The sequence below is a fragment of the Pantherophis guttatus genome, chromosome 1 (genome assembly GCF_059756535.1).
Source record: "Pantherophis guttatus breed Tessera chromosome 1, ASM5975653v1, whole genome shotgun sequence".
Lineage (NCBI taxonomy): Eukaryota > Metazoa > Chordata > Lepidosauria > Squamata > Colubridae > Pantherophis > Pantherophis guttatus.
In genome coordinates, this window is record NC_142063.1 from 167,097,038 (window position 1) to 167,124,878 (window position 27,841).

The following is a 27,841-nucleotide window of genomic DNA, read 5'->3' on the forward strand; positions in this document are numbered from 1 at the left end:
GAAAAATGATGGGAAAAGACAAGAGGATTACAAACTGAGAATGTTCACATCTGAATTCAGTGCTAATCCCACAAACGAAGAAGGATAAGCAATTGAGCAATAGCAGCCTTGTCTGAAATCCTATGTGATATTCTTGATCTTGCCAGAAAGTTATTGGTATTAAGAATTGCATTACATGTTTTCCAAAGATGAAGTTTGGCAGCCAAGCATGAGCTCCTCTTAATCCTGCTCAGTTAATTCCAGCATCATGAAACTAAGATCTAGATTTCCACATTGATTTTTGAAGTTTTTATTAAGTTACAAACCTTCCATATTTGTCTTTTTTATTTACATCTGCTCCACTGCTCTGCAAGAGTTTCACACACTCAACATTGCTGAAAAGATACAGAAAGAAAAGGATGCATAAATAAAATAAAATAGTGCTGATGAGGAAAAAAGTCTAAAGTTTAAAAAAATCATGGTTAACCTTTTAGGAACTTTTAGGGAGCAACAAACTACAAGATAAAATGTGAGTAAAACATGAACAATTAGCCATTCATGACATGGTTCCAGGTTACTTCAGGAAACGTTTAATCTCAATGGGATTGGCCCACCCCACCCGTGCTGCCAGAGGAGGCATGCTGCAGGCCCTGTCAGCCAAGGAATTCCGGTTGGTGGGGTCCAGGAGAAAAGCTTGTCCTTTCGAATATCTATCTCTTTGGAATGAGGACGGTTCCCACCAGTGGTGAAATCTAAAATTTGTTACTACCGGTTCTGTGGGCGTGGCTTGGGGGTCGTAATGTGACTGGGTGGATGTGGACATTTTAAAAAAACTTTTAAAATCATTTTTTCTACAACCTCTTTGGCAAAGAGGTTGTAAAAAAATGCTTTCAAAAGGCTCTGATGATCCCAGCTGAGTTGCCTGATCGGCAGAGGCTTTTTTCTTTTAAATGCCTCTGACGATCCAAGCTGAGTTGCCTTTTAAGCCTCTGCCAATCAGGCAACTCAGCTTGGATCGTCAGAGGCATTTAAAAGAAAAAAAGCCTCTGCCAATCAGGCAACTCAGCTGGGATCTTTGATGATCCCAGCTGAGCTGTGCAATCATCAGAGGCTTTTTTTTTTTTTAAAGCATTTTTTCGGCTGGAGAGGTTGTAGAAAAAATGCTTTTAAAAGTAAAAAAAAAAAGCCTCTGATGATTGTGCGGCTCAGCTGGGCATGGGGGGGGGAGGGATTTTTGCTACCGGTTCTCCGAACCACCCGCCTCCATTGCTACCGGATCAGGCAATTTGGTCCGAACCGGGAGCATTTCACCCGATTCCCACCCTCCTGACCTTCATGCAAGACTTTGAAGACTTGGCTCTGCCAGTTGGCCAATAGGACAACATCACACTGGAGGTGATTGATAGATTAATAACAGATCCCACTTCTCCCCTACTTCTCCTATGCCCTCCCTCCCTCCCCATCTTTTAGTTATAGCTAATTTGTATTTTTATAGTGTTTTATTCTTATTGGATACATGTTGTTGCATTGTTTTTCTTTTTATCATTGTAAGCCACCCAGAGTCACCGCATAGTAAGATGGGCATCAAACAAATTTAATAAATAAAAATGAAATTAAGTGAGAAAACAGTGTTTAAGCATGTCTTCCTCAAACTCTAAAATATCATTTGTACTGGTTAGCATGTATAGGAACTGTTCACAAAGCCTTTATCAGAATGAACCAGTGCTCATTTTAGGTGACAATACAATCAGCCCGTGGAAAAGAAAGATTCAGAATTCACACCTGCATATGTGAGCCTCTGACTTGGGCATTACAAATCTAATCAAGAATTTTCAAAGGAAACAATCATGTGAAAATTTCCACACAGAGATCCCAATATGCCGTCTTAATTGCTGTCTGTACAAGGTTAAAAAATATTTGGCTCAAACTGAGAGCAGCTTCTAAATTTATGTACCAGCCCTGCATTATTAAAAACAGAAGTCTTGCTTCACTTATTAAGGTAGACTTGCTAATTTCTAATTAATTATTTTCTAATTAAGCTTCATCAACCATAAAACTATATGTTCTGAAAGTATTGAAGATGATATGATAGAAACATACCAAATAACGGCACATATTTCCTGTGATTTTTTGAGAATTCTAAAATTGGCAAAAAACCTTCTCCAGTGGGATGAACGTGCACACCATGGTAAAAAATTTGTATAGCATATTATTTTAATTCAACTCTCTGAAAAAAAATATTTTATTACTGTACTTTATGACTGGCCAAATATTGACTCACTGCTGTACTCAAACATTCTCTCCTCTCTGTGATATAGTGGTATGAATGTTAGCAAGTGCAAAGGTAAAGACATTCCAAAAATAATCTGAGTGTATTTAAACCAGTACTGTAAAGGCTTAACTTCATAGTCACTGTCACTGCACATTCAGAACTGATTGAACTGTTGTTTTGCTTGAAACAATGGAGTAGCTACTTAACAAAAAAACAAAATAATAATTTGTGGACATACACCTGTCAAGATTGCTATGGCAGTAAAGCTTTATTTTTTAGACAAGAATCCATCATGTGTTAGATCAGCCTTCTCCAACCTGGTACCTTCCAAATACATTCAGGTTTCTGAACCAGAATGGTCTTTTTATTAAAAAAAAAAAAGTATTTAAATTTCATTGCTTGATGCAACATAAGCAAATCTGCCTACTTAGGACAGGGGTGTCAAACTCGCGGTGTCACGTTGTCGTCACGTGACATATCGTGACTTTTTCTCCCTTCACTAAAATAGAGGTGGGGGATGGCCACCTACATGACGCATCCGGCCTGTAGGCCATGAGTTTAACACCCCTGATTTAGAAGGACACCTCACCAACGTTCAGAGAATCTTAGTTCCAGTTAAATACATTTAGCAATATAACCCTAGAAACAGCTGTTAGTAGTTTACAGCTGAATCTTAACATCTTAATGTTTAGCATTTTTATTTATTATTTATGTATTATATTTTTATCTGGCCTTTATTAGTTTATAACTCAAGGCAGCAAAAATACATTAATACTCCTTTCCCCTCCTCCTTTCTCCATAACAGCAATCTTGTGGGAAACAGTGACTGGCTGGCCCAAAGTCTCCCAACTGGCTTTCATGCCTAAGGTGGGACTAGCATCAGTTCCCTGATTTTTAGGTCAGTACCTTAACTGTTACAGCAAACTGGTCCTCTCATGTGGCCAGCATACAAGAGCTTCATTCTAGATGAGTCCTAGTTATGCTTATTGCAATGAAAGCAAGGCAGGAATAGGAAGGAGCTGGCTTGCAGCTGCAATACCTTGTTTCCTTCCCATGTATGGAAGGACATGTCTTGCTGAATAGCTCAAGGAAGGAAGTCCCTTAGTCTCTTTTTTTTTGTCCTGGCTAAAGAAGTAGACATTCCACTTTGATCCTTCCCAGATCTACTGAGATTGCTCTGTTCTCTATTACCAATACCTATCAGCCATGTTCAGAGTTATGATACATACTCTTAAAGAATCTTTTTCCCCCTGAACCTTTAAACAATTATTACTTAAAAACGTGAATAACAAGAGCATTCTTTTAAAATTAAATTAAATCACATTAGTCAGAAAGAACCACTGCACTCTATTCATTTTAACACTGCTTAATTTGTTCAAGACCCCTTTGACATGAAGTTATCCTGCACACAGCCTACTGTGATGAATGGAAACAGCATAAAAAGAAAAAAAAGCACAGCTCTGGATCATTTCAATACATTCATTATAAGGTGCAGGGGAACATTCTGGTGAGAAATGTCTTGAATGAGCTAAGAAACCTTGAAATAAATTTGATGCATCAGCTATTTCAAGTGTAACTAAAGGAATTAAGTTCATATTCTTCTTCAGTCAAGCTCTTGGCTGAAAGAACTGTGTTACTGTGCAGTCCATGTAGTCTGTGGCCTGCTTTTCCCACTCTCACCTCTTAAAACAAGTCTTCAGATGCATAAATTTTAGAATGGTAGAGGTTCATCCTTCTTTTTTATAGCTTGCCTTTGATACAAAGGAAGGAGCACTCTATTAAAAGGAGTGATTGGCTGAGGAACTATGAGTGTTTATTTTCTTTCCTGTCTGGCAACTCTGTTTTCCAGGACAATAATTTACAATTTGGCCTATATTAAAGAACAAAGTATGGGCTTCTCTGGTCTAGCCTGAATGTGCAAGGAAGAGAAATCCTACCCATTTAGGAGAGAAAATAAACAAACCTAGAATATAACTTTTGCCCTTGAATGCATGTCCATTAGGGTGTTTGTGTGTATGTATGTGTTTATTACTATCTGGGCTAATTCAAATTTGCAAATGTAGAAACCTGAAAGAATTTTGGCTCAGTATAGGAATGGATATGAATACACTGTCCCTGTCCTGCTTATCCTTTATGGCACAGCAGCTGATTCTTTGCAATACACTGGAATGGCAACCCTTGTTTCTGGGTAAGGGGAAATGGTAAAGAGAAATGGCCCCTAGCCCCTGGGAAGGATCGCACAATGCCCCTACATGTCAGTGGATAAAAAGGGGCAAAAGAGAAGTGGCTCGATTTGGGCCTCATATCTCTTCTTTTGATCTCTTCCCACAATACTTGGCCTGTCAAAGCATTTTATGTAAGAGCCAGAACCTGCCATTAATTTGTAAAGATTCATCTTTACAAATGGGGTTTTCAGCACGATAAACTGCAGCGTTTGTGTGATGGGTTAGGAATACAATGACCAAAAAAGGAAGAAAAATCAGTTGAGGGCAAGGAAGCCTAGTCTGTGATAGGGGAAGAGTGATACCTACTTAACTGAAGCAAAACAAACATAGTTTGTTATGTGCAAAAAGAGGTGGGTTTTTCCCCCTCTAAAGTGAGGTTTGTGTGTGTGTGCGCGCACACTCATGCATTCCACACAAAACAGGGGCCTCATAAATTACAGTAGTTTTTGTGTCGTTTTGTTGTTTCTCTTTGGGAAAAAGAATTGCAGGGAAACCACAGGGCTAAAATTACATATATCTATTGCAGTTGTAATTTCAAAACTACTCACCCTCCTGCAGCAGCAGCATGGAGGCACGTCCTTCCAAATTTATCAGGGGTGTCTATATCAAAGCCTGCAGACAGCACGTGCTCATTACTAAACAAGGACACTATGCTATACTTTTGTCCTAGTTAAACCGCAAGAAACATTGCAGAGACAGAAAAATCAGTTAGTCAGAAAAAAAAAATCAGAATGAAGACACAACTGTAGTCAGCAAGAGGTTGTTATGGAAACGGACAGTGGCTGTTCAAGCTTGGCCGCTACAGAAAAAAAAAAGAACCATAAAGTCAAAAAGAATCTATTTTCACATCCACCCCATTGCTATTGAAGTATTTAAATCATGCAGCAGGCATTTCAGGGGGAGACTTTCAAGAGAAGTGACAGCAGGCATGAAGGCAGAGAGCTCTGTGAGGAAAATGAGGAAGTCACAAGAATTGTCTCAGCATGCATCAAAGAGAGTTTTTATTTACTAATGGCTTCAGATTTTGCACGGGAACAGGAAATAATCACTTTCTAGAGAAGGACAGATATTTTGTATGGAGAGCAGCACATTTTTTTACTGCAGCAAGAACCTAATAAAATCCACAATTAAGGAGGGGGTGGATCATCTCTGTGAAATTGCAAAAAAGGAGAAATGATTATCAATTCCCTTAAGGCAACAGACACAAGGATGTCGAATTGACTTCTGTCTGCTTCTTTATCTGCATTATCCCCACCTCATTCCTTCACCAGAAGTTGAGGGGGGCTTCTGCCATAGAGAGATGGAGCAATGGAAAATGGCCAAGGCCACAAATTGTTTGAAGTGACTAATAAAAAAAAAACTGAGCCTCACTTAAGATATTCTACAGCTCCAAAATTAGATTTAATGTTTGTTTAGTATAATGACGACGACAAAGATAACGAACTCAGAGATTAAAGAGTTTCATCATAATTCTCCCACACTTCTGCAATCTCTTCCACTCTAGAGAATACAACTGCTCTAATATTGGGCATTTGAAAATGCAATCAATCACTATCTTACTAAAAATGTCTAAAAATGTACTTGTAAAAGCAACTTCCATTATCCTTCCTTTGCCATACTGTACTGATTTTAACATTAATGGACAAAATAACAAATGCTCCCTCTACAGAAAGGCGTCTTGTAAGGATTAGAACTGATGGTAGATTTTGCCCAATGGAGGACAAGACCTAGTTGGTAGGCCAGACCAAGGGACAGCTGCTTCACTAATTTTGGAGAGCAAGTAGGCCCTTTAACTAGCCCATATTTTGGGAAACTGATATTCCAAAATCAAAGAGTAGCATATTGGGCTTGGATAGTAAAAACAACCATTAATTCTGTTGTCTTCTTGTTCATCAAAAATGGAGATGAAAAATTGCACATAGAGTCCCTGAGCATTGCTTGTTGTAAGTCTGGTCCTCCCATATAGTCGAATTAAATTGTCCTAATTTATGACATCAAAAATATTTATGAGACAAAAAATAACTATATGTAGCCTCCTTTAATCTAGTTTATTAGTTATGTATTTCTATAGGACTGCAGAGCGCCACACAAGTCAATAATAAAAGCCAAGTGACATTGAAATTAGAAGTTTAAAATAAGATTAAACTCTCCACAAAGGATATGGTAACAAAACAAGTGAAGGCTACTAAAAGGGACAACCTGATTTCCTGTTTATATAATGCATTAAATTTTTGTCTTGAATCTGGGAACCAAAAAAGAAACAGCCTTACATATGTCTACTCTAAAGTAGATTCTATTGGCTTACTATTAAACTAGATTTGTTGAGAATTTTGGTTTATTAAACAGTAACAGTCAAGCAAGCTAGTTCCTACGTCACAGATATTCCTATCTTGAAACCTATAAGCCAGAATGGAAAAATAATCAGAAACATACCAGCCATAGAAAGCTTAACATTGGTGGTGAAATTTGCAAATCCTCTAACAAGCCAGAATAGTAAATAAGTTATGAAACTCAAACTTTGCAATTTGGGTTTGGATGTAAAGTTAACCTTATTTTGACTGACAGAAGTCATCGTCATTTGCTTGAGATAACCAGACGCAGCTGGAGATTTAGTAAATTCCTGGTGGTGAGAAGAACTAAGAACCAAAATTCGCACAAACCTGGTTTACACTGTGGCAAATTATTGAGAAAGAGCCAGCTTATTACCAGGTAATCAGGTAGTTGTTTCATAAACAAAAAGCTCCTTTGATTCATAAAAAGGATTTCAGTTTAACAAAGGTTTGTTCAATGTTGCAACGGTGTTCCTCCACCCACAATCAAGACCCATAGAGTTGCTCTCCACCTTGTCCCCTCTGCTTGTAGATTTTGTAAGGTTCCGCAGATAGAACAGCAAATGACAAAAATCACTCCCTCTTTTCCTCCAGAAATAGTACAATATCCTAGGTGCTCGAATAGTACAATATCCTAGGTGCTCGAATGACCATTCTCTATGGCCATTAAAGATGGGGACAGCATTCAGCATGCTTTAAACACAGACAATGCATAAAACAGGATTGTGTACACAGTCAAATAGGAACACATATATTTGCACATATAAGCATACAACAGCATGTGTTTGAAACAAAATGTAAGGCCTTGACTTGCTAAGTACACGGACATACATTAGTGACACATAACCAGCTCATTCACGAGGTTAGTTTTATATTCTCTTTTGCCTTTGCTTACCTGATGAAAGCAACTTCCTACAGCAGTCAGCATGTGCATTAAGTGCTGCCAAGTGTAAAGGAAACATGCGATGGATGCCACATCTGCAAAGCAAACAAACAAACCTCTGATATAAACATTTCTTCAAATAAAGTTTGTAGACCCGTCTCTCCATATATGTCTCTCTTCTACATCTATTTGCTACAGGAAAATTTGGGTTTATTTCAGAGTGATAAGACGGCAATATGTTTTCTAGTGATATATGGTAAAGCTTTACAAACATTTCCTAAATAACAATCCCTTCCAGAACCAATTTATAATCTCCCTGTCATACAAATATGTACAGGAATAGTCTACTGGGATTCATCAGAACAATTTATTACATAATATCCAGGTTACGTCTTAAAAATTTCCTATCTGAATATAAATAAGTCAAATTTAGTTATTTACTCCTTCATCCCCCTACACATAATTATCTCAGATAATGCCCTTCCACTTTGCTTCTTCAAGCATTCTATTAGCAAAGCTTCTGCTTCTGGATGCCAATCTGGAAGGACACAAAGTGATCTTGACAAAGAACAATTCAAATTTTCATTTTAGGTCCCAGATATATTATCCCATCCTGACATTGATGTCTACCTAATGATTCCAAGCCGGATTCTCACTTCACTGGACATCTCAGGCACTGACAGAGGTGTTTTATTTGATCAACATACAGGTCATTGAAGCATGAAATAGAAATTTTGAGCGGATAACCTGGATTGCTGAACCCTTTTCTCTCACTGATGTTCATTTCTATCTTCAGCAGTTAGAAAAGGAATGGATTAAAATTCATATAGAAATAAGCCCAAAATATTGTAGATCGTATCCTTCTAAACCTTCTTTCTGTATCTAAACAAATAATAACCATTTATGGTATTTTTTTTTAACCAGAAAGAAAATATAGCAATAGTTCTGAGTTGTAGACTCCAATCATATTATAATATTAGGTATAGAAATGGTAAAAGTTGAAATATAAATATATTTTAATTTGTATTAATTACAACTGTAAACAATTTGTTGATCCTGTCTTGCTATGGACTTTAGTCAAAGCTACTGGTGTCATACAGAATTAATGGGTTTAACAAATTAAAAAGAGTCCAGCAACCATTAATCCACCTTAAATATTTTCAAAATATTGTCAACTATTGCTAAATAGGCCATTTTCCCAATCCAAAGTGATGATGCACTCTAAAATTAATGATATAACCAGTGGTGGGATTCTGCCAGTTCTAGGCGGTTCGGTCGAACCGTTTGTTAAATTGCTGGCTCGCCCCGCCCCTTACCCCGCCCCTCCGCACCACTATTTATTGCCAATAAATAGTGGTAGGCGAGGGGCGGGTGAGCCAGCAATTTAACAAACGGTTCGGTGTTTTTTTATAATTTTATTGGCCCGCGGAGCTTCAGCATAGGCTAATTAGCCCGTTGATTAGATCGGCCTTCCAACTCTCAGCTGATTTGCTCTCAGCTGTTTTGCTCAGGGCTCTACTGCTTGCTTGCAAAGAGTGCTGGAGCAGATTTTTTCCCCTTAGCTATGCTGAAAAACGAAACTGAAAGTAAAGCAGGCTGTTGGCTTTGCTGTTTGCTGCAACGTTGGAAAATTACGCAGGCAGATTTCTTTTCTTTTTCCTCACCAAAAAAGGTAGGTGCAAACAATGGGAAATTTAGGGCAAAAGAGGAGAGTTCAAGATTTTAAAACACAAAAGAAAAAAAGCTCTATTTAACTAGGGAATTGTAATAATTGAGATACTATTAATTGTATATTGTGTTGAAAGCAGAAATGGTTAAGTTGTGGTTTGGAGGAATATATGGGCGAAATTATTTGGTTTATTATTATTGGTAAATATAATTAATTGATTTGTAAGAAATTGGATTGTATGGAAATAATTGGAATATTCATGTTCATATTGATTAATATACAAAAAATATAGTTATATAACTAATTGATTTATATTAAAATGTTGAATTTATATTAAACAACTGTAATATTACATAATTAACCAATGTGAGGATGGATATAAAAATAGATGACAATGGGAAGGGGTATAATATAGAATAGAAGGGAAAAATTGAATTTGATTAAGATTAGAGATGAGGATGAAGGGTAATATTAGTTTTTTTAAAAAAAAAATAGATAAGGAATAAAATGGCAAAAAGGAAATATAGAAACTGTAAATTTAATTGAAATGACTAAACACTGTTTAAATTTGTGAACCGGCCAAATACTCTGTTCAAAGAAAATACATTGTATGTTTGTATGTGTGTTTCTAATTATTGCTATTTATTCATATTTGTTCTCTTTTATTTTTTAAAGTTTAACAATTCATTCTTTATCTTAATATCTTTATATTTGTTTGGGGTTGCCTTTCTTCCATTTCATCTTTTTTACTGTACAGCAATCTTTCTCCTCAAACCTACCACCTCTCTCTTTTCTTTCCTTCTTACTTTCTCCCCCCTCCTGTTTCTTCTCCTCCCTACTTCCTCTTCCTTTCTCCTTCTCCTCTCTTCCTCCCTCTCTTACCCTCACTCCTACTCTAATTTCTCTTCTCTTCTCTTCCTTCCCTCTCTCTCCTTCTTTCTTCCATCTCTCTTCTCCTTCCTTCATCCCTCTCTATTGCTGTATCCTTTTGTGCATATAGATTACTCAGAGGGCTGAAAAAGTTATTTTTGACTGGTCCTCGCACTTTTGACCACTCCTCGAACTTATGACTGTCCTCACATTTTACGTTTTTCGTCCTATCTTGTCACCTGGGTGAAGAGAAGCAGTTGTGAAATGAGTGACACGGTCGTTAAGAATGCTACAATGGGCATAAATGATGACCAGTCATAAGGGTGAGGACCGGTCAAAAGTGCAAAGATCTGTCAGAAATCACTTTTTTCAGCCCTCTGGGTAGTCCTTTTGTGCATATGGACTACTCAGAGGGCTGAAAAATTTATTTTTGACTGGTCCTCGCACTTTTGACAAGTTCTCGAACTTACAACTGTCCTCACATTCTACGTTTTGCGCCCTATCTTGTCACCATGGTGAAGACAAGTAGTGGTGAAATGACTGACACAATTGTTAAGAATGCCGCAACGGGCATAAATGTGAGGAAGGTCATAAGTGCGAGGACCGGTCAAAAATGTGAGGACCAGTGAGAAATGACTTTTTTCAGCCCTCTGAATAATCCCTATGTGTATATGGACTAGTCAGAAGGCTGAAAAAGTTACTTTTGACCGGTCCTCGCACTTTTGACCAGTCCTTGAACTTACGACTTCCTCACATTTTACGTTTTGCGCCCTATCTTGTCACCGCGGTGAAGAGAAGTAATGGTGAAATGACTGACACAGTTGTTAAGAATGCCACAACGGGCATAAATGTGAGGATGGTCATAAGTGCGAGGACCAGTCAGAAATGACTTTTTTCAGCTCTCTGAGTAGTCCCTATGCACATAGCCACGCCCACCCGGTCACATGGCCAGCTAGCCACGCCCACCCGGTCACATGACCACTAAACCACACCCCCAACTAAGCCACGCCCACAGAACCGGTTGCTTAAAAATTGAATCCCACCACTGGATATAACTTTACATTTTAGAATATTACTTCTTCAGCAACTTACTTGGCAGCATCAGCTCCACTGGTTATTAAGGTATTAATCAAAAGTTCATGTCCATATCTTGCAGCCACATGGAGGGGAGTGTTGCCATCCTTATCAACACAGTCAATTTCACCTCCTGGATATGTCATTTGAATATGAAAATATTACGTAAGGATCAAATGCAATTTAATGGAAAAACTAACACATTATTTGCAAGGAGTAGAGAATTTCACCCAAACAGCCAGTAGAAGATATGACACAACTGCCTTTTCACTATTTACAATATATTATTTGAGATAGAAATATGAAAACATTAGCAATGAATTTATTGAATTACTTTACTATATATTACTAATCAAGAAATTCTACACTATTAGATCTAGTGCTATATATCCTGAAAGGGCAACCAAAGTACATTACCATACAGTTTTGATACTGGTACACAAAAACAGCTAACAAGCCTTAACAAACCATAATTCCACACAAATAGAACACATTATGACTTAATATGATGGCCTGATCACCATAACACGTTAAGGCAATGGTTGGGTTCCCTGAACATTATGAACTACAAAGTACCAAATTCCATCAATGAAGGACTTGACCAATTCAAAAAGAAGAAAATAAGACAATTCTTTCAGGTGAAAAGCTGTGGCATTTTAATTTCTCATACAATATCTTACTTAAATGAAACAAAATTATCAATTGAAATCAAGAGTACCAAGACAAAAGGGGGGAAATACTTTGAATCAATATGACAGGATGCATGTCCAAATAAGAGTCACAGGTTAGGTTAGTGGGCCTTTCCAGCAAAAGCCACATTTGGCCTTCAAACACCTTCCTTAAGAGTTAGGCTGCATCCTCTCCAAGGTAATGAAGAAGTTTATGTGATCCCAACTCGGCTTGTGCACAGAAGTTGTGCCTTAACCCCAGCCAAAAATATTTTTATTGCAGCAAACATGAATTATGCACTTTTAGAATGTTACAAAGATTTCAGGGATGTTGACAATTTCTGTGCATTTTGAACATGCTGCATGTGTGTCCTGCATTTACAGGTAGTACAAAATAGTACCCTTAAATACTTGTAAATTTTCTTCAACTGAATGCATATTTAGAATTCTTATGTTTTACAACATAAATTATAAAGGCAGAATTTGTAAGACAATAAGTTCAAAAGTGAATTTGAATAAATAGAAGTTTATATAACACAGATTCTGGTCCTACCCATCTCCATTTTTACTTAGGTAAGCATTTTGCGAGAATCCAATTTAGAAGTTTCTCTAATTAATTTACCAGGTATGTAAATCTGACAAATAAGTTAGCTGATTTTCAGAATTTCCCATGAATTTTTAGTCAACTCATATTGCTCAACGTATGTTTTCTTTTCTTTTTTCTTTTTGCTAACAAAATTCAGAAATTCATTAGTCTGCTTCTGGCTTGCTAGTATTTCTACTGCTTTGCCAGTTATACTTAAACTATAATGAGATTACTGTATTTTTATTACACAATTCAGTTCCACATGAAACAGAAGAAAGATTTTTTCTTTCAAAGCAGGGATCTGTAGGTCCCTGCCATCCTCAATATTTTTATAATTAAAAATATTACTAAAACTAAGAACAATATTTAGTCCCTATGGATTAGTATAAGAGGTCTAATTTTTTTAAAAGGGTGAATTCAGACTTCTGATAAGAGCAATCTATTCCTTCTCTGAACAGAACAGGATGACAAAAAGCTAAAGAGAATGAGAAAGAGAGAGAAATTATCTCCCACCCAGGGTGTTTGATGTAGATTTTCTGGTCATTCATAGTAATAAACTATATAGTGGACTAAATTCTCACTGTGATTTTTTTGGCTGTATTTCCTTTTAAATTGATATCCATGTGTGTATGTATCCATATCTACAATATATGTCAAACATATATTTTCTCTTTCTACTGTTTCCCCATGTTATCAGGTAATATTTCTTACCTGATTATGGTAATCTCATTGATCAATACCAAACCTAAACATGCTGCAAAATTCTTATTTAGATTTAAGCAAACAGATATCTAGGTTTTTTATTTAAAAACCATTTCCTTGGTAAAAGGCAGTAGATATTATTAGGATTTAGGGCTAAAACTGTTTCCAGTTTGTACTGTCTTTCTGATAATTCATCATACTAACAGCTTGGACAGCATTCAAGTAGAAACAAAGACTTTCTTAATGAGAACATCATGACCTGGAATGAACCTTATTAATGATATGATGACAAATGGAGAGAACTCAGGGCAGTACTATTTTTGGTAACAAAACCTGCATATGCCAGAATTTTTAGTTTCGCTAAAAATATTTTTCTAGTATTTTCCTGACTTTATAACCTAAGATTTCTATATCTACCACATTCATTTTGGCAACTTTGTCAGAGATGAATCAACATATAAATTTAATCACGAGAACTTCTCCATGTAACAGACCAATTAAAAAATAGTAGTTTTACACCAGATTTATGGACATTCCAACTGTGCCCTGCTTATTTATATCTTCTTTGGAGATGTTCTGCAACTGTCTGCAAACTCAATGAACATTAAAAAAATAACAAGAAACTAAAAATGCCTAACCCTAACCTTATAGACAATATTCTCTCCTCCCTCTATCTAGTGGGTCTTTGACAATTTCTAGAAGGGTTGCTAATTTTTGCTTAATTGCCATTGCTGTGGTTTATGATTTTACCCTGCTGATGTCTTAATTAAGTATAGATTCTAGTTGAGTTCATTTTATTACTTATTATTTTTCTTCCTAGTCATTTCAGTTGTCTCGGACTATAAATAAAGAAATAAATAAGGTACAATAAAATTTAAATTGTTCTATTTTTCACTCTTGCTTCTTTTGGACTGTATATCCGAAAGAAAGAAAATATACAATTGTTCATTTTTCTAAAAAGATGAAAGGTTAAAACTTGACAAAATTAGTAAAGATGCTTTAAAATGATACAATATTAAAAATACTATCTTACCATTCTGAATGAGAGTTTGTGACCGTGTAAACCTCCCATGGACAGCTGTCATATGCAGTGGGCTTTTCCCATCTTTACTCTATCAAACAAACAAACAAACAAACAAACATAAGACAGACCACACCTATTGGTAGTGAAGTGCTTAGTTCCTTTAAGGTGCTCGTTTAGAAATAAAATGGCAACATTAGACACTTCCTAAACACACAGAAAGAAGGATGTTTATCAATCAAAATAATATTCAAAGCACCTTAACATTTATGGCTTGGTGAGCTTCTTTATAGAACAGAATAAAGTTTTTTACACTGTATTTGCCTCTTGATCAGGCCTTTGGGAATTTTTTAAATAAATAACTGGGTTCATGTTCTGAAAACATTTAAAATATAGAGAAAAGATGGTTAAGAAGAAATTAACATACTCTTCTAAGAAGAGACAGCATAGCAATAGCCTAATGAATCACATTCCCCCCACAAATCTTACTTTTTCTCCCCAACTCTAAATTATCTAGTGATATTATGAAACAAAAAGATTCAGGGATGGTTGCCAACCTTCTAAGTAATATTGCAAGAAAAGGTGGGGAAGAAGAAACATTTTCAGACTACAATATTGTAATTGGAAGTAATCCTGCTAAAGGATGGAGTAAGAAAGGAACATTTTGTTTCTGATCCCATTTGTGATATATAGAATACCTATAATGGGCAACATGTATAATGATGGCAGTATTTAAGAGAAGCTGAACAGCCCTTGGTTTCAATTCTTCGCTTATGGACCATGTGAAGGCCATCGCCTCATTTTTCTTTGTTCTCCATGTAAATTCATATCTATTTATTATTCACCTATTAAATTTATAAGCTGCCCATCTTGCTGTCCAGAGCGACTTTAATGTAACAGTTACCCATTCCAAGTGATTTTTGCACAAAAGGAATATGTCTAAATTGGAAAGTTAAAAATTCAATAGTCGTGATTTCCCCCCCCCCTCCTTCAATAGTCATGCCTCCCATGCTGTTCAGAAAAGAAATGTACTCTGTATTTAACAGGCATACCTCAAAGCTCAGCATTTAGATGTGTAGGTGTAACACATAACCTTCACTTACCTGATCTCCGTTCCATTTATCTGCTGTTTAAAGATGTAAGAAATGGAAATCAAAAGGAAGAGATGTGAAACCTATAATTTTACCTGAATGTTTACATCTGCCCCATTATTCACAAGTAGTTCCAGACAAAGGGCCCCGTGAGTAGACGCAGCAGCAAAATGGAGGGGAGTGAATCCACTGTTATTAGGCTGATTGACATTAGCTCCGTAGTCTATCAGCTCATTAGCCACAGAATCCTGCCCATTATAACAAGCAATATGAAGGGCAGTATTTCCATAGATGTTCATTTCATCAATCTGCAACGGCAAAAGATCACATGAAATCTCTCACATTAAGGCATTAGTTTTGTCTAGCCCATCCTCGTTGTGTGTTATTTCAATTTTTTTATTAGTATTAGTATATCACAAAATAAAATACAAAGGAAAATAAAAATGGGCAATGGGAGGGAAAAGGGAAGAGGAGAAAGTGTGGGGTTGAAGACGAAAAAGAAAAAAAAGTGTTGACTTCTGGCTCTTTTTAGCACACTAGAAAAGAACATTGCGTGTTGACTTAGCTGGAGAAAGGGTTTGTTATTAATTAACAAAATATAATCTAACTATAAAATACTATAAAATACTAACTATGCCATATGAGTTTGTGTAAAAGAAAAAGAGGTTCTAGTAAAGATAAAATGGTCCTTGATATTTCAAATAGAAGGTGATGTATTTATTTCTTCAAGAAAAATTATATCATACAAATAAAAGGTCTAAATATCACATGACTACATAAAACATATGAAAAAATAATTTCAACTTAATGAGTTCCCTTCTGTGGCTACAAATTTTAATCATTCATTTTTATGAATAAAGCAAAAAAAACCCCAAAAAATGTTATACCCTCCACAAGGGTGCTCCTGAACTTGTTCTTATAATATTGATATCAAACTCTGAGGTTAGAACTATTATCTAACAAACAAAAAAGTGGAAATGTGGCCATTCATTTAAAGCAGGCCTGGAAGAATGAGATTATTTTAATTTGGATTTAAACAGGAGAGAAAATATGTTGTCACTTAAAGAGAGACAGATAGTGTACTGCATATTTCCATCTCAGCACTCTATTTCAACTCTATGAAATTTGTTCCAAAGGAAATATGGCTGGCCCCATGTAGTCTTCTTTATACAATATTTAAGACAACGTTGGAATTTTTGCTCTAGCATTTATAGTATAATTCCAGGGCCTGGCTGCTCCTTTGACTTCATTTTAAAATAACTTTTAAAAAGAACCTTAATTGTTATATTGTTATTGTTTTAAGGTATGTTGGTTTGATCTTTGATGGCTTTATTTAATGTTGCTTTATTGTTCTGTTACAAACTGTTTTGGGCTTCTCCAAGTAGAGAAATTGTAAATTAAAAATAACAAGATTTTTCTTAAAAAAAAAAAAAGAACAGGATTGCATTTTTTCAAGAAATTGGATCTTTCCCAGGCTTTTAGGTTTGCACAAAAATCTTGCATATTGCTTGTAAGTGCTTATCTTTGCTTAGATTCATTCAAACTTGGACATATGTTAGTTGGTGGCAGAAAAAGAGAAAAAGAAAAAGAAAGAAAGAAAAAAATACAAAAAATAGTATGGTTATCTAGGTTAAAGCTGTCAGTGCTGAAATAGATTATTTATATAATAAATTAAGGGAAATAATGAAGAAAATTTGTCCAATCATATAGGAGCAATCATCCTTATTTCTGTATAAGCATATATGGTCAGTTGTACATCACATGCTTCAGTGGCACCTCTATATGATATATTTTTATTATTATATCAAGTCTAAGGGACAAAGGAAGTTGGAGAATTACATTTGTGGCTGTCACTCTCAACAACTATCCATATTAATAAAGCAATAGCAATAGCACTTAGACTTATATACCACTTCACAGTGCTTTACAGCCCTCTCTCAACAGTTTATAGAATCAACATATTGCCCCCCAACAATCTGGGTCCTCATTTTACCAACTACGGAAGGATGGAAGGCTGAGTCAACCTTGAGCCGGTGAGACTCGATTTGCCGAACTGCTGGCAGTCAGCAGAATTAGCCTGCAGTACTGCATTCTAACCACTGCTCTACCACGGCTCCACGGATAATATCATTATCCAGAATAATTAAAATAATCTATAATCCAAAGAATGGTTCATCAACCTTATCAAAGATAGCACACATTTTTAAAAGATGGCCATGCATTCATTCTATACAAGAATTAAAGCTTCAACAGTCAGGATTTACAACAATTCAATCTTTACTAGCTTGTTAAAAGTAGTATTAACAGCTTACCTCCACACCAAGATTGAGCAAGTGTTTCACTACACTGATCTGACCACTGGATGCAGCAGCATGAAGTGGAGTGTAACCTTTCTTATCTTTACATGTCACTTCAGCCCCATGACTGATTAGTAATGAAACAACTTCCAAGTGGCCTAAAAAAGACAAGGAAAATGTAGTATTTCTTGTCTATCTCAGCAGTGCAATTTAATATGGCCCTCATTGTTGGCATGCCACTCTAGGTTCATAACTCAATCTCAAACAAACGATGCTCATTCATTAGACAATTGTTAGTGTGTGTGTTTAAAACAACTGAAGGAAGTTGAGAACTCTAATTTTATACGATGCATATAAAATATAAAAAATCCTGGATGATTGTTGTTCCCGTACAGGATAATAAAATCGATGAAAACTGTGTATCTGAAGATGGAAGTTTAATTGTAGTACACACACGCACACTCATCTATAACCCTCCAAGTTATCTTCAGCCCTTTGAAAAAAAAAAGGGAAAGCAACCACAGACAGTTCCAAGAGTCCAGCTTTAGGAAATCCGATACTGAAGAGATCTTCACATAAATCATTTCCCTTTTTTAAAAAAGAAATTATTTTAATTCCACTGTATTCTACTTCAGGCTTACTTGCATTTTTAAGACAATTCAAAAGTTGCATTTTTTCAGTTAGAAAAAGGAACATGAATAGCTGTTTTTAAGGAACTATATTTTTCTTTATACTTCTTCTAACGTAATTACTCCAATTGTGAGTGTTTCACTTTCACAGGGAAGATCCTATAAAAAGACTTTTTAAAATATGAACGCTAATTAGTTCACCTTTTTCTGCTATTAAACAGCTGAATTGTTGTACTGTGAATTATTGTTTTCAGAATAATCAAATTACCATCATGTACATGGCAGCGAAAGAAAAGTTAAAAAAAGGGTAATTAATATGTGATAATTGTTCTAGAATAGAATAGAATAACAGAGTTGGAAGGGATCTTGGAGGTCTTCTAGTCCAATCCCCTGCTTAGACAGGAAACCCTACATCACTTCAGACAAATGATTATCCAATCTTAAAAACTTCCAGTTTTGGAGTATTTACAACTTCTGGAGACAAGTTGTTCCACTGATTAATTGTTCTGTCAGGAAATTTCTCTTTAGTTCTAGGTTGCTTCTCTCCTTGATTAGTTTCCACCCATTGCTTCTTGCTGCCCTCAGGTGCTTTGGAGAATAGCTTGACTCCCTCTTCTTTTTGGCAGCCCCTGAAATATTGAAACACTGCTATCATGTCACCCCTAGTCCTTCTTTTCATCAAACTAGACATACCCGATTCCAGCAACTGTTCTTCATATGTTTTAGCCTCCAGTCCCCTAATCATCTTTGTTGCTCTTCTCTGCACTCTTTCTAGAGTCTCAACATCTTTTTTACATTGTGGCGATCAAAACTGGATGCAGTATTCCAAGTGTGGCCTTACCAAGGCATTATAAAGTGGCATTAACACTTCATGTGGTCTTGATTCTATCCCTCTGTTAATGCAGCCTAGAACTGTGTTGGCTTCTGTTGACTTTCACGATACAGTAAATAAATGTTAATTTCTTTTCCTTAACTGTTAATTCTGTTGATGCTTATGGTTAGTTAGTAATCCCATTTTCAAATATCCTATAAACAGCAGTATTTAAAGATGGAGTTGACTGAGAGTTCTGAGTTTTTGGATTTCTGGGGAAGAAATGGTGAACTGAAGACAGCTCCACTAAAATTGGAGCCAAGAAGCACAGCAAAATAAAATGCACCATGTAGATCAGCTCTTTGTAATTCCTTTCTGGAGAAGGAAAGGATTTGGAATTGCTGACAAGTGCTCAATACAGCTGTTCCTTGCAAGGAGTTCACAAGACAGCAATCTCCAGTGGGTTTAGAGATTTGGGAGAGAAGGGAATAGCCACTTTCTCAAACCATGGTTGACAACTTTAAAACTGGGTTCTCATACTTCCTTTGTTAATCACTTTTAAAAATTGCTTGTTAACTGCTCTTCAGGTATAAGGAACTACTGGATTGGCAAATCTGAAAAAAACAGGTGAGTTTCCTTCAATCCTTACCAAAATAAGCTTTAAATACAGGTTTAATAAACAGCAAAAGGCTAATTAAAACATTGATTTTGGAAAGTTACAAACAGATTTCAAATAAGAATTTGGAATTCTCCGTGGAAAAAACCTTTCATTTTGAATTTTAAAAAAAATTGACAGGCTGGAATGTTGAAAGTTGGAGGAACTAAATATTACAATTAAAGCAGAAAAACACAAATTCGACTTACAAGTACATGAGGAAACAAATTATGTTGAAAGTTGGACACTACAGGGAACTAAAAGAAACTAAATATTACAATTAAAGCAGAAAAACACACATTTGACTTACAAGTACAGGAGGAAACAAATTATTTTAATATTGCACATACTGGAGGATATTTTTTGAAGAATGGACCTACACTTATTTTTAAGAGTGTTTGCCTCTATAGATAAATCATCTTGCATTTCTGCAAACTGCAGTTCCTGAACCAGCATCACTGCGTAATGACAACATCAAACTTATATCAGTAATTTCTTCAAAAACTGCCCCAACCATTTTCAGCTGACTTGCCTACAAAGCTTTGCAAAGAAAAGTATCAATTAAGAGGAAAAGTCTTCTTTGTGCAGCAGAATATGGTTGTTAAATCTAAAAGATGAGCTCCATGTACTAATGACCTTGATCTTTTTCCATATGTTTTACACATTTTTGCCTTTCAACTAACATAGAGAGAACTCTTTTGTAAGTCACCAAAAGGGAACAGTCTTTCAGCAAAACACATGGATTCCTGATCAAGAGAGAGCTAATTGAAAGTAACATTTCTAAAGAATAGTTTCCTTAGTCTATTTTATAAGATGAAGTTCTATACACAATAAATTACATGCTCTCTCCGATATAAATTATAGATATGATTCAGTTCAAAGATAGGATCCCTTTTCTACTTGTAATTTCAACATACTGTAGTTTTAAAAAAAATCATGATTTTTTCAAAGTTAGTATCCTTGAGGGTTCTTCTTAAAAAATCCAATTGTTGATAACATATGTCGACTTCAGCTTGACCGAGGTAAGATTGAGTCTACTTTCTGTGAAGGAAGATGCTGAGGTCTCTACAGAAAGTTTCACTGATACCTGCAATGGCTCTGATGCATATTTCATTTATTACTACATGAACTCTGAATCATACAAGAGTTGAATAACCACTTAGTTTGAAATATTTTAAAAATATTCAAATGAACAGTGAGCAAATATTATTTTTAATTTAAAGACATTTAACTTTTTCTCCTTAAAATATGACATAAACCTTTAAAGGGATTTAATTAACCCTAAGATACAAACAGAAATAAATTATCAAACATCAGCACTAGAAGAATATGTCAAACAACAGAAGAAATTCAAAGTACTACAAGAAATATGCTTATTAAATTAAGGAAAGAGCTTGAGTATTGTAATTATTATGACTGTAATTGCCAATCATCTTACAGACATTTTGCTAACAAGAAGAAAAAAAAACTCTCTTACCCTTGTATGCTGCCCAATGTAAAGCTCTTCGGTCTCTTTTGTCGAAGGCATTAATATTTGCTCCTTTAGCCAAAAGTAAACTCACCATCTAAAACAAGCAAACAGCCCCCAAATGTACATCAGTTAACAGTTATAGGTTATGCAACAATTCAGTTAATGTTGATTTGTACTTCACAAATGTGTTTACTTTTATTTATTGATTGATTATTTATTCATTTTACCCAATCCATTGGATGCAAATTAGCAGAACACTTCTGAGTCCGGTGTTCAGCTCACATCACATAAAGGGAAATGATTTTGCCAGACCAGACAGATTTCAAAGTAAAAGAACAATGTTATTAAGGCACTCACTTCAACATGGCCATTCAGAGCTGCATGGTGTAATGCTGTCCGACCTCCTCTGTCGGAGACATTGACACTACTCAGAAGTGGAATTATCACTTCAGCACACTTCACAGCTTTATTTGCAGCTGCAACATGTAGGGGTGTCTGCCAGTTCTTGTCTCTGGCATTGACGTCAGCTGAATGCTTAATCAATACTTGTACGGCTTCCTAGAAGATCGCACAATGAAATCACAAGGAAAGCATTTATTAGACACTATAGATTATATTTACAAATCTTATACTGAACAATTGCCTATATAATATATATATAGTAATATATATATATATTACTTCTCTCCTGTAAAGTAAAATGGACTCCATTACCTTTATGCATACTGTGTTGAATAGCTATAGAAATGTTCCTCTAGCTTGACTGAAATGTTTAAATCCAACAGTGCTCAATATGGAAGAAAATGCTACGGTCGACATCCTGCTTTGAGATAAATTCATATTACTGTACGATTTCCTGTAATCATACTTCTCCAATACTTCTCCAGCCTGGATTGCAAACTCCATCATTCCCAGACTAAATATTCAATCATGTTTATTCAAAATTAAATCCAACCTAGTGGAGACTACTTATCAGTAGGCTTAGATTTGGACTATTAAGTAACTGAAAACACTTTCAAATGTGTACTCTACACCCATTAAGTGAAATCACACTTTAAATGGTTTCTCTTTTGTTAGGCTGACAGCTCTGGAGGGCTTGTCAATTTTCCACTGGTAGGAATTCTTCTGTTTACCCTCCCTCCAAATTCCTTAGCTCAATCTAGCCTCTCCTTCCTCCCACAGAGAATCAGCTGTCATTGCTTCGGACTGATACGCTATTATTAACTTTTTAAAAAGTACCAAGGGACAAAGCCTTGGTGGCTTTGTAGCTCCCTCTACTTGGCCAGATAACTTTCCAATTTTTTGGAAGAAATTACCAATCAAATACATACCGTACAACATGCAAATAAAAAAGAAAAGGGGAGATGAGGCACTGACTGAACAGTCTTAGCTGCTTGATGATTGATCAGCTGAAGGGACACTGATTGACAATGTTTTTCAGCAGAAATCAGCCAAATAATGAAATGCTGGAAATCAGCCAAATATTAGGTGGAGTCGAGGAGGAAAATGCTGTTAATCAGGTAAAACAAAAAATGCTGTTAATCAGCCAAATAAAAGGGGGAGTTAAGGAGGATAATATGCTGAAAACTCAGCCAAAATATGCTATGCTGGAAATCAGCCAAATAATAGGTGGAGTAATGGAGGAGAATGAGGAGAATATATTGAAGAATAATTATTAATAAGGGGTGAAAAAGAAAATGTTGGGTGATAATTAAAATGAAATGGTAAATTTTGAGATTTCTGTTAAAAGTTTAAGAATATAACAGGATAGATTGGGTTTAGAAAACAAGAAAAATAGAAAGAAATTTTGATTAATAAATTGAAATAAAAATTGAGTTGTATATATTTTGAAATTAAGATTTGTGGTGACAAAATTGTTAGGTAAATATATAGATTAATAGAATAGATTGTTTTTGTGTTTAATGTTGATGCTAAAAGGAGCAAGGGATAAAAAATTTAGATAAAGCGGTTTTGAATTTCGATTTATAATTGAATTTATAATTGAATATAAAAAGGAGATTTGTTTTAGTAGGAGATTAGGATGTATGATGAGATAATAAAAAGATTAATTAAGATGTTGAAATTTATGTTAAAATTGTTTGTTTTTCATTTGTTAAATTAGTGTACCCATTTGTGACCGGACCAAGACTTCATTCTGGAAAAAAAAATTATGTTTTATGTTTATGTTGGAAAAAATAAAAAAAATTTACAAAAAAAATAAAAGACAATGTTTCTCAGCAGTGTGAGTGGCAGAAGCAGTGAGGAAAGTTGTGGGTCACTTAAAATCCTTTTTAAGGGATTGGGGGGGCGTAAAAATGGCAAAATAAAAGTACATTTTTACTGGTTTAATCTAGATTATATAGTAGTTAGCTGTTTCAGTAGCCTTCTGAAGAATTCTGGCCTTGTGTGAATGAGTTGAGTCACTACAACTTTGCTTCTGCTGCCATTGCAAAGGATTAAATGAACCACAGCATATTCTTTTCAGCTTGAGATAACTTCGATTTTACCTGGGAAAATTATCTGTAATCAATGACTTTATTCACATGGACATTATTTGGCTATATAGTTATGTGGTTTCCCCACTGACTAAGACTGCTACATGAAGACTTTTGACATGCAGACATCTGCCCACAATGCATGACTGACAATAGGTATAGTGGAAAACATGCAGCTTTCAGGACTTGTACCAACAGTGTGGCTCCACTGTTCTTTTAATTGGCCCTTCAGACTCATTATATGCTTAAAGCAGAATGATGATCAATCTACATATACATATATATGTGAGCTACAGAAATATAACTGAGCTGCAAAAACAATCAAAAAAAGTATGTGAATACTTTTAACTGTTCAACTATATTTGAGACAGATTACAAACCATCTAAACACATTCAATAGAAACCAACAGGTTTGGCAGGTAAAACAAGTCCAATACCTTCTATGTCAAGCTCGTAGCTTTATCGCTTTTCTTTTGAAATAGATGTTAAATTATGCCATTAATATGAACCAAGGAGTGGCAATTTCTATCTACCTTCCTTTCTTTTCAAGGATTTGTAGTTTATTAGAAATCCCCTTCAGTGGACTTTTACCAGAAGCCAACAGCTGGGAAACTCCAAAACTGTAGCAGCCAAAGAGTACTCAGATTTAGAAACAAATTCTAAGAATTCATCCCCTTAGGCTTGGCAAGGACCCAGATAGTTGCAAAAGCAATTCTACCAATCTTTGGAGAAAAGCCAAGCTGGCAACTTTTGAAAAAGAAGACGTTCTCAACAGCCAATTCATTAGCATGAATTGTGTAGACCCAACTTTGGAAAATGAAAACACCCTGCAAAATGGCAGCTTAGAATGGGAGCACATTATAAATGAAAATTTAGCTACTCCTGGTTATTTCTCTCACTTATTAAGTCTTCAGTGAGTAAAACAAAAGAGGGGATAGGATATTAAGTATAAAAAAAATACCATTCTGAGCTATTTAAAAAAATAACTCCAGACAGGATAAGATGGAATTGACTTGCAAAGAGTAGACCTAAGGAAACTTGTCAGACAGGTTTTGTTGGAGTGGGCATTATTTTCAATATTTTGATAAGAAATGATTGGAGGGGAGGAGAATGTGTACAATCAAACCTTCACGACACTACTTTCTGGCACACTGCTGTCTCTCTTTAATATAGTCCTGTTCTAAGCAGGTATCCTAATCTCTTGGGAACATTCCATTAAAGGTAAAGTTATGCCATGTTTTACTGGCTCATCACATCACATAACTTTTCCTTTTACAGGAAAGTGCAGGAATGTTTTCTGCAAGGATGTTGGAAGGCAGTAAGTGACTATTCCTGAGTATTTTTTAAATGAAATCGCTTTTAGCGAAAGTGTTCTTTCTTCAAAGAGAGTCTGACTTTAGAAAACTGCTAGCTAAAGTGAAGAACATTATAAATGATTAATTCTATTTATAGCTAAAATCATTAGGGATTTTAAATGTATCAATCAGCATGTTAAAAATAAGTTTTGCTCTGAGCCCAAGGTTCACAAAGTGGTCAATTAACAAAGGCAAAGATGTCATTTCTTCTGCTTCTGAAACAGTGGAATGTGGACATTTTGTCACATTCCCTCTGTCCCTCTGGTGGCTTCCCTATTCAGTGGAATTAATGGCTCCTTGCATGGTAGACCACCTTCCTGAGGTCTTAAGTACAGAACTCAACAAGGTGGTGATGGTAGTAGCTGGCTCATTCCCAGAGATCCTAGAAGCAACAGGAGTGGTGGAGAGATGGCAGGCAGTTGTAGTTGTTTCATCTGTGAAAGAAGAATGGGAAAAGAAGGGGGTGGAGAGGTCTTCTGCATGCTGTGGCAACAGCACTGTTGCTGAGCTTACTGGGACTTGAAAGAGGATGCTCACCAATGGGATTGTAATGGTTGCTTCAGGGGTTTGAAACCAGCAGAAGAGATTTCAGTACGCTGGTTCTATTCCATTTTGACACCAGCATGAGAGCAAACTAAACAGAAGCTAATTCCTAGAAACTCGAACACTTTATTTCCTGTATATTTCCTCAATCAATTTCAAAGCCTCCATCAGAGAGAGAGATAGTTACAGAAATAACTGTTTTTCCTGGATTGTTCCCTCAAGAGTATCCAAGCAATATCGCTGAAGTTTCAGCATTCTCTATAAATCCAGAATCTGATAACACTTTACTGGTTAACAAGTTTTATTTTTAAAAAAACAAACAAACAAACTGTTGTGAACTGTAGCTCACTCCATCAGATGCCTTTTTGATCTGATAAAGTAAGTTATCATACATGGAAACTGAGGCCTTTTAATAAAACACGGTTGGAAAAGATTCTACCATTGATTAAAACAACTACAAAGCGTTCTCTATAGTCTCTCTTACTTTACCAAATGCATGCTTTGGATCCATTTCCCTTTTTTTTACAGACAACTTGTGCACTCCTAATACAACTCAGGAAATAAATCGTAAGCAAGAGTGGCTCAAGGTACTTTGGTTCATGTTTTCTTTCCTAGCACCAAAATAGAGATTAATAAATTGTGGATGATTTCCTAATTTCAATTGAAGTAGTCCTGGCAATCTTATTTCAAGACTGGTAACAAGACAGTATTGGTCAACAACCTGACAACATCAAGCCAGTTTGGCAAGTACATAGTTCTGCTTTAAGAAATAAATAGTTCAGGGTGCTTTTACGGAGAATATCTCTCTTTCTGCCACTGACTACAATGTAGGTAACCATACTGTCTAAAATAGGGCTGGGTTGAACTGATTAAGTTAATGTGCTTTGTAATCACATTGCCAAGCATTTCTCTTAGACCTGTTACTTTTTAAGTGGTATTTATTTGCAACTTATCCACCAGCCTTTGCCCCTTGTGTACAAAGAAAGTAAAGGAAGGATAATGGAAGTTCTCTTCTTTCCAGTTGTTTTGGCAAAGTGAAGGCTGGGATCCAGTACAATTTCTGGATTCGTAATTATGAAAGAAAGAAAATATCAGTTTCTGTTTCTTGAAAACATCTATGCTCTTCAAGCCTCTGGAAACCTTAAAACTTTCAAATAGATTTCAATTAGTTTCCCTGCTAGCAACAATGGAACTTGGTGAATGTTTAGTACTGTTCAGGCCTGTCCAAAAGCAAAATTATGGATCAGCATGTGATATCAACTTTTAATTCTATTTCTCTTCTCAAGTAAGTGTTTGTATTTCCTACATTTATGCTTTCTATTAGTGACTATGGAGTTATATTTCATGGTACAAAATCTATTAAGTAAACCAGATATGTGCATCTAAACCACACAAGCTTTGCTTGCTAGCCTTTTTTAGGTTAAACTCAGCATTTATTCATCTGTGTCATAGACAAAAATGATAACCACATCAAAGAATACAATGCAATCATTACCAGGGCCACAAAGAATTCTGGGAAAATGGAAAATGTTTTTATTTAGTCACTAAATGGTTAATGTAAAGAAGCTTGTGCTGTAATTTTATTTATAAACCCTTTGGAAGTCTCAAGCTGACAGGAAGACAGAATGTTTATTGGGGCCTTATGGATACAAGTGAGCTGCATCTTCCTGGCACATGAATAAGTTGACAATACAGAACACAACAGACCTAATGGTGAATGTTACACTACATAACCTCCAATGCAGCATATACCCACTTCCTCCTTTCCTCCCCCCCACCCCCAAATATGCCTCCTTAAATATATTAAATATATTTAACACATTAAATATATACATAGTAGCCCATTATTCAAGACACCTAACTTGGAATTACATAGACAATTATATTGAGTCACTCCTTTATGGATATGTGTACAAGAGATGAAGTAACAGTAGTGCATGTTTTAAAGTTGAAACTTCTGAAGCACATATTGCTGAAGCATTGGCTGTATTACTCACTTCACTCCTTGAAGCAACAGCTCGGTGGAGAGGGGTCAGCCACATGTTGTCCTTGGCATTGACACGGGCTCCTGCAAATCAAATGGACATCTCTTAAATACCACCTCACACAACAGTGAGGTTTGGTAAACAGAACAGCATGCAATATGGAATGTGTTCCAGACCATACTGCCCGATTTTTGACATTTGTTTCAAGATGGCTGATAACGAAGGCAAAG

At 35.8% G+C, this 27,841-nt stretch overlaps 1 protein-coding gene across 8 annotated transcripts in view; it reads right to left on the minus strand.

Annotated features, from left to right (window-relative positions):
- Positions 1-27,841, minus strand: part of ANKRD44 (ankyrin repeat domain 44) — a 139,433-nt gene that overhangs the window by 42,801 nt on the left and 68,791 nt on the right. For 4 of the 8 annotated variants that reach the window (XM_087882129.1, XM_034429972.3, XM_034429946.3 and 1 more), the window contains exons 4-13: positions 27,624-27,694; positions 21,591-21,791; positions 21,240-21,327; positions 17,683-17,825; positions 15,466-15,678; positions 14,292-14,370; positions 11,321-11,435; positions 7,702-7,784; positions 5,025-5,088; positions 306-374 (exon numbers count right to left, since the gene is read on the minus strand). In XM_087882129.1, the coding sequence (XP_087738255.1) occupies positions 306-374; positions 5,025-5,088; positions 7,702-7,784; positions 11,321-11,435; positions 14,292-14,370; positions 15,466-15,678; positions 17,683-17,825; positions 21,240-21,327; positions 21,591-21,791; positions 27,624-27,694 (1,126 nt within the window). Of the gene's footprint in view, positions 1-305; positions 375-5,024; positions 5,143-7,701; positions 7,785-11,320; positions 11,436-14,291; positions 14,371-15,465; positions 15,679-17,682; positions 17,826-21,239; positions 21,328-21,590; positions 21,792-27,623; positions 27,695-27,841 lie in introns of all 8 variants that reach the window. The other 4 variants (XM_087882128.1, XM_034429955.3, XM_034429937.3 and 1 more) reach the window with 1 other exon arrangement.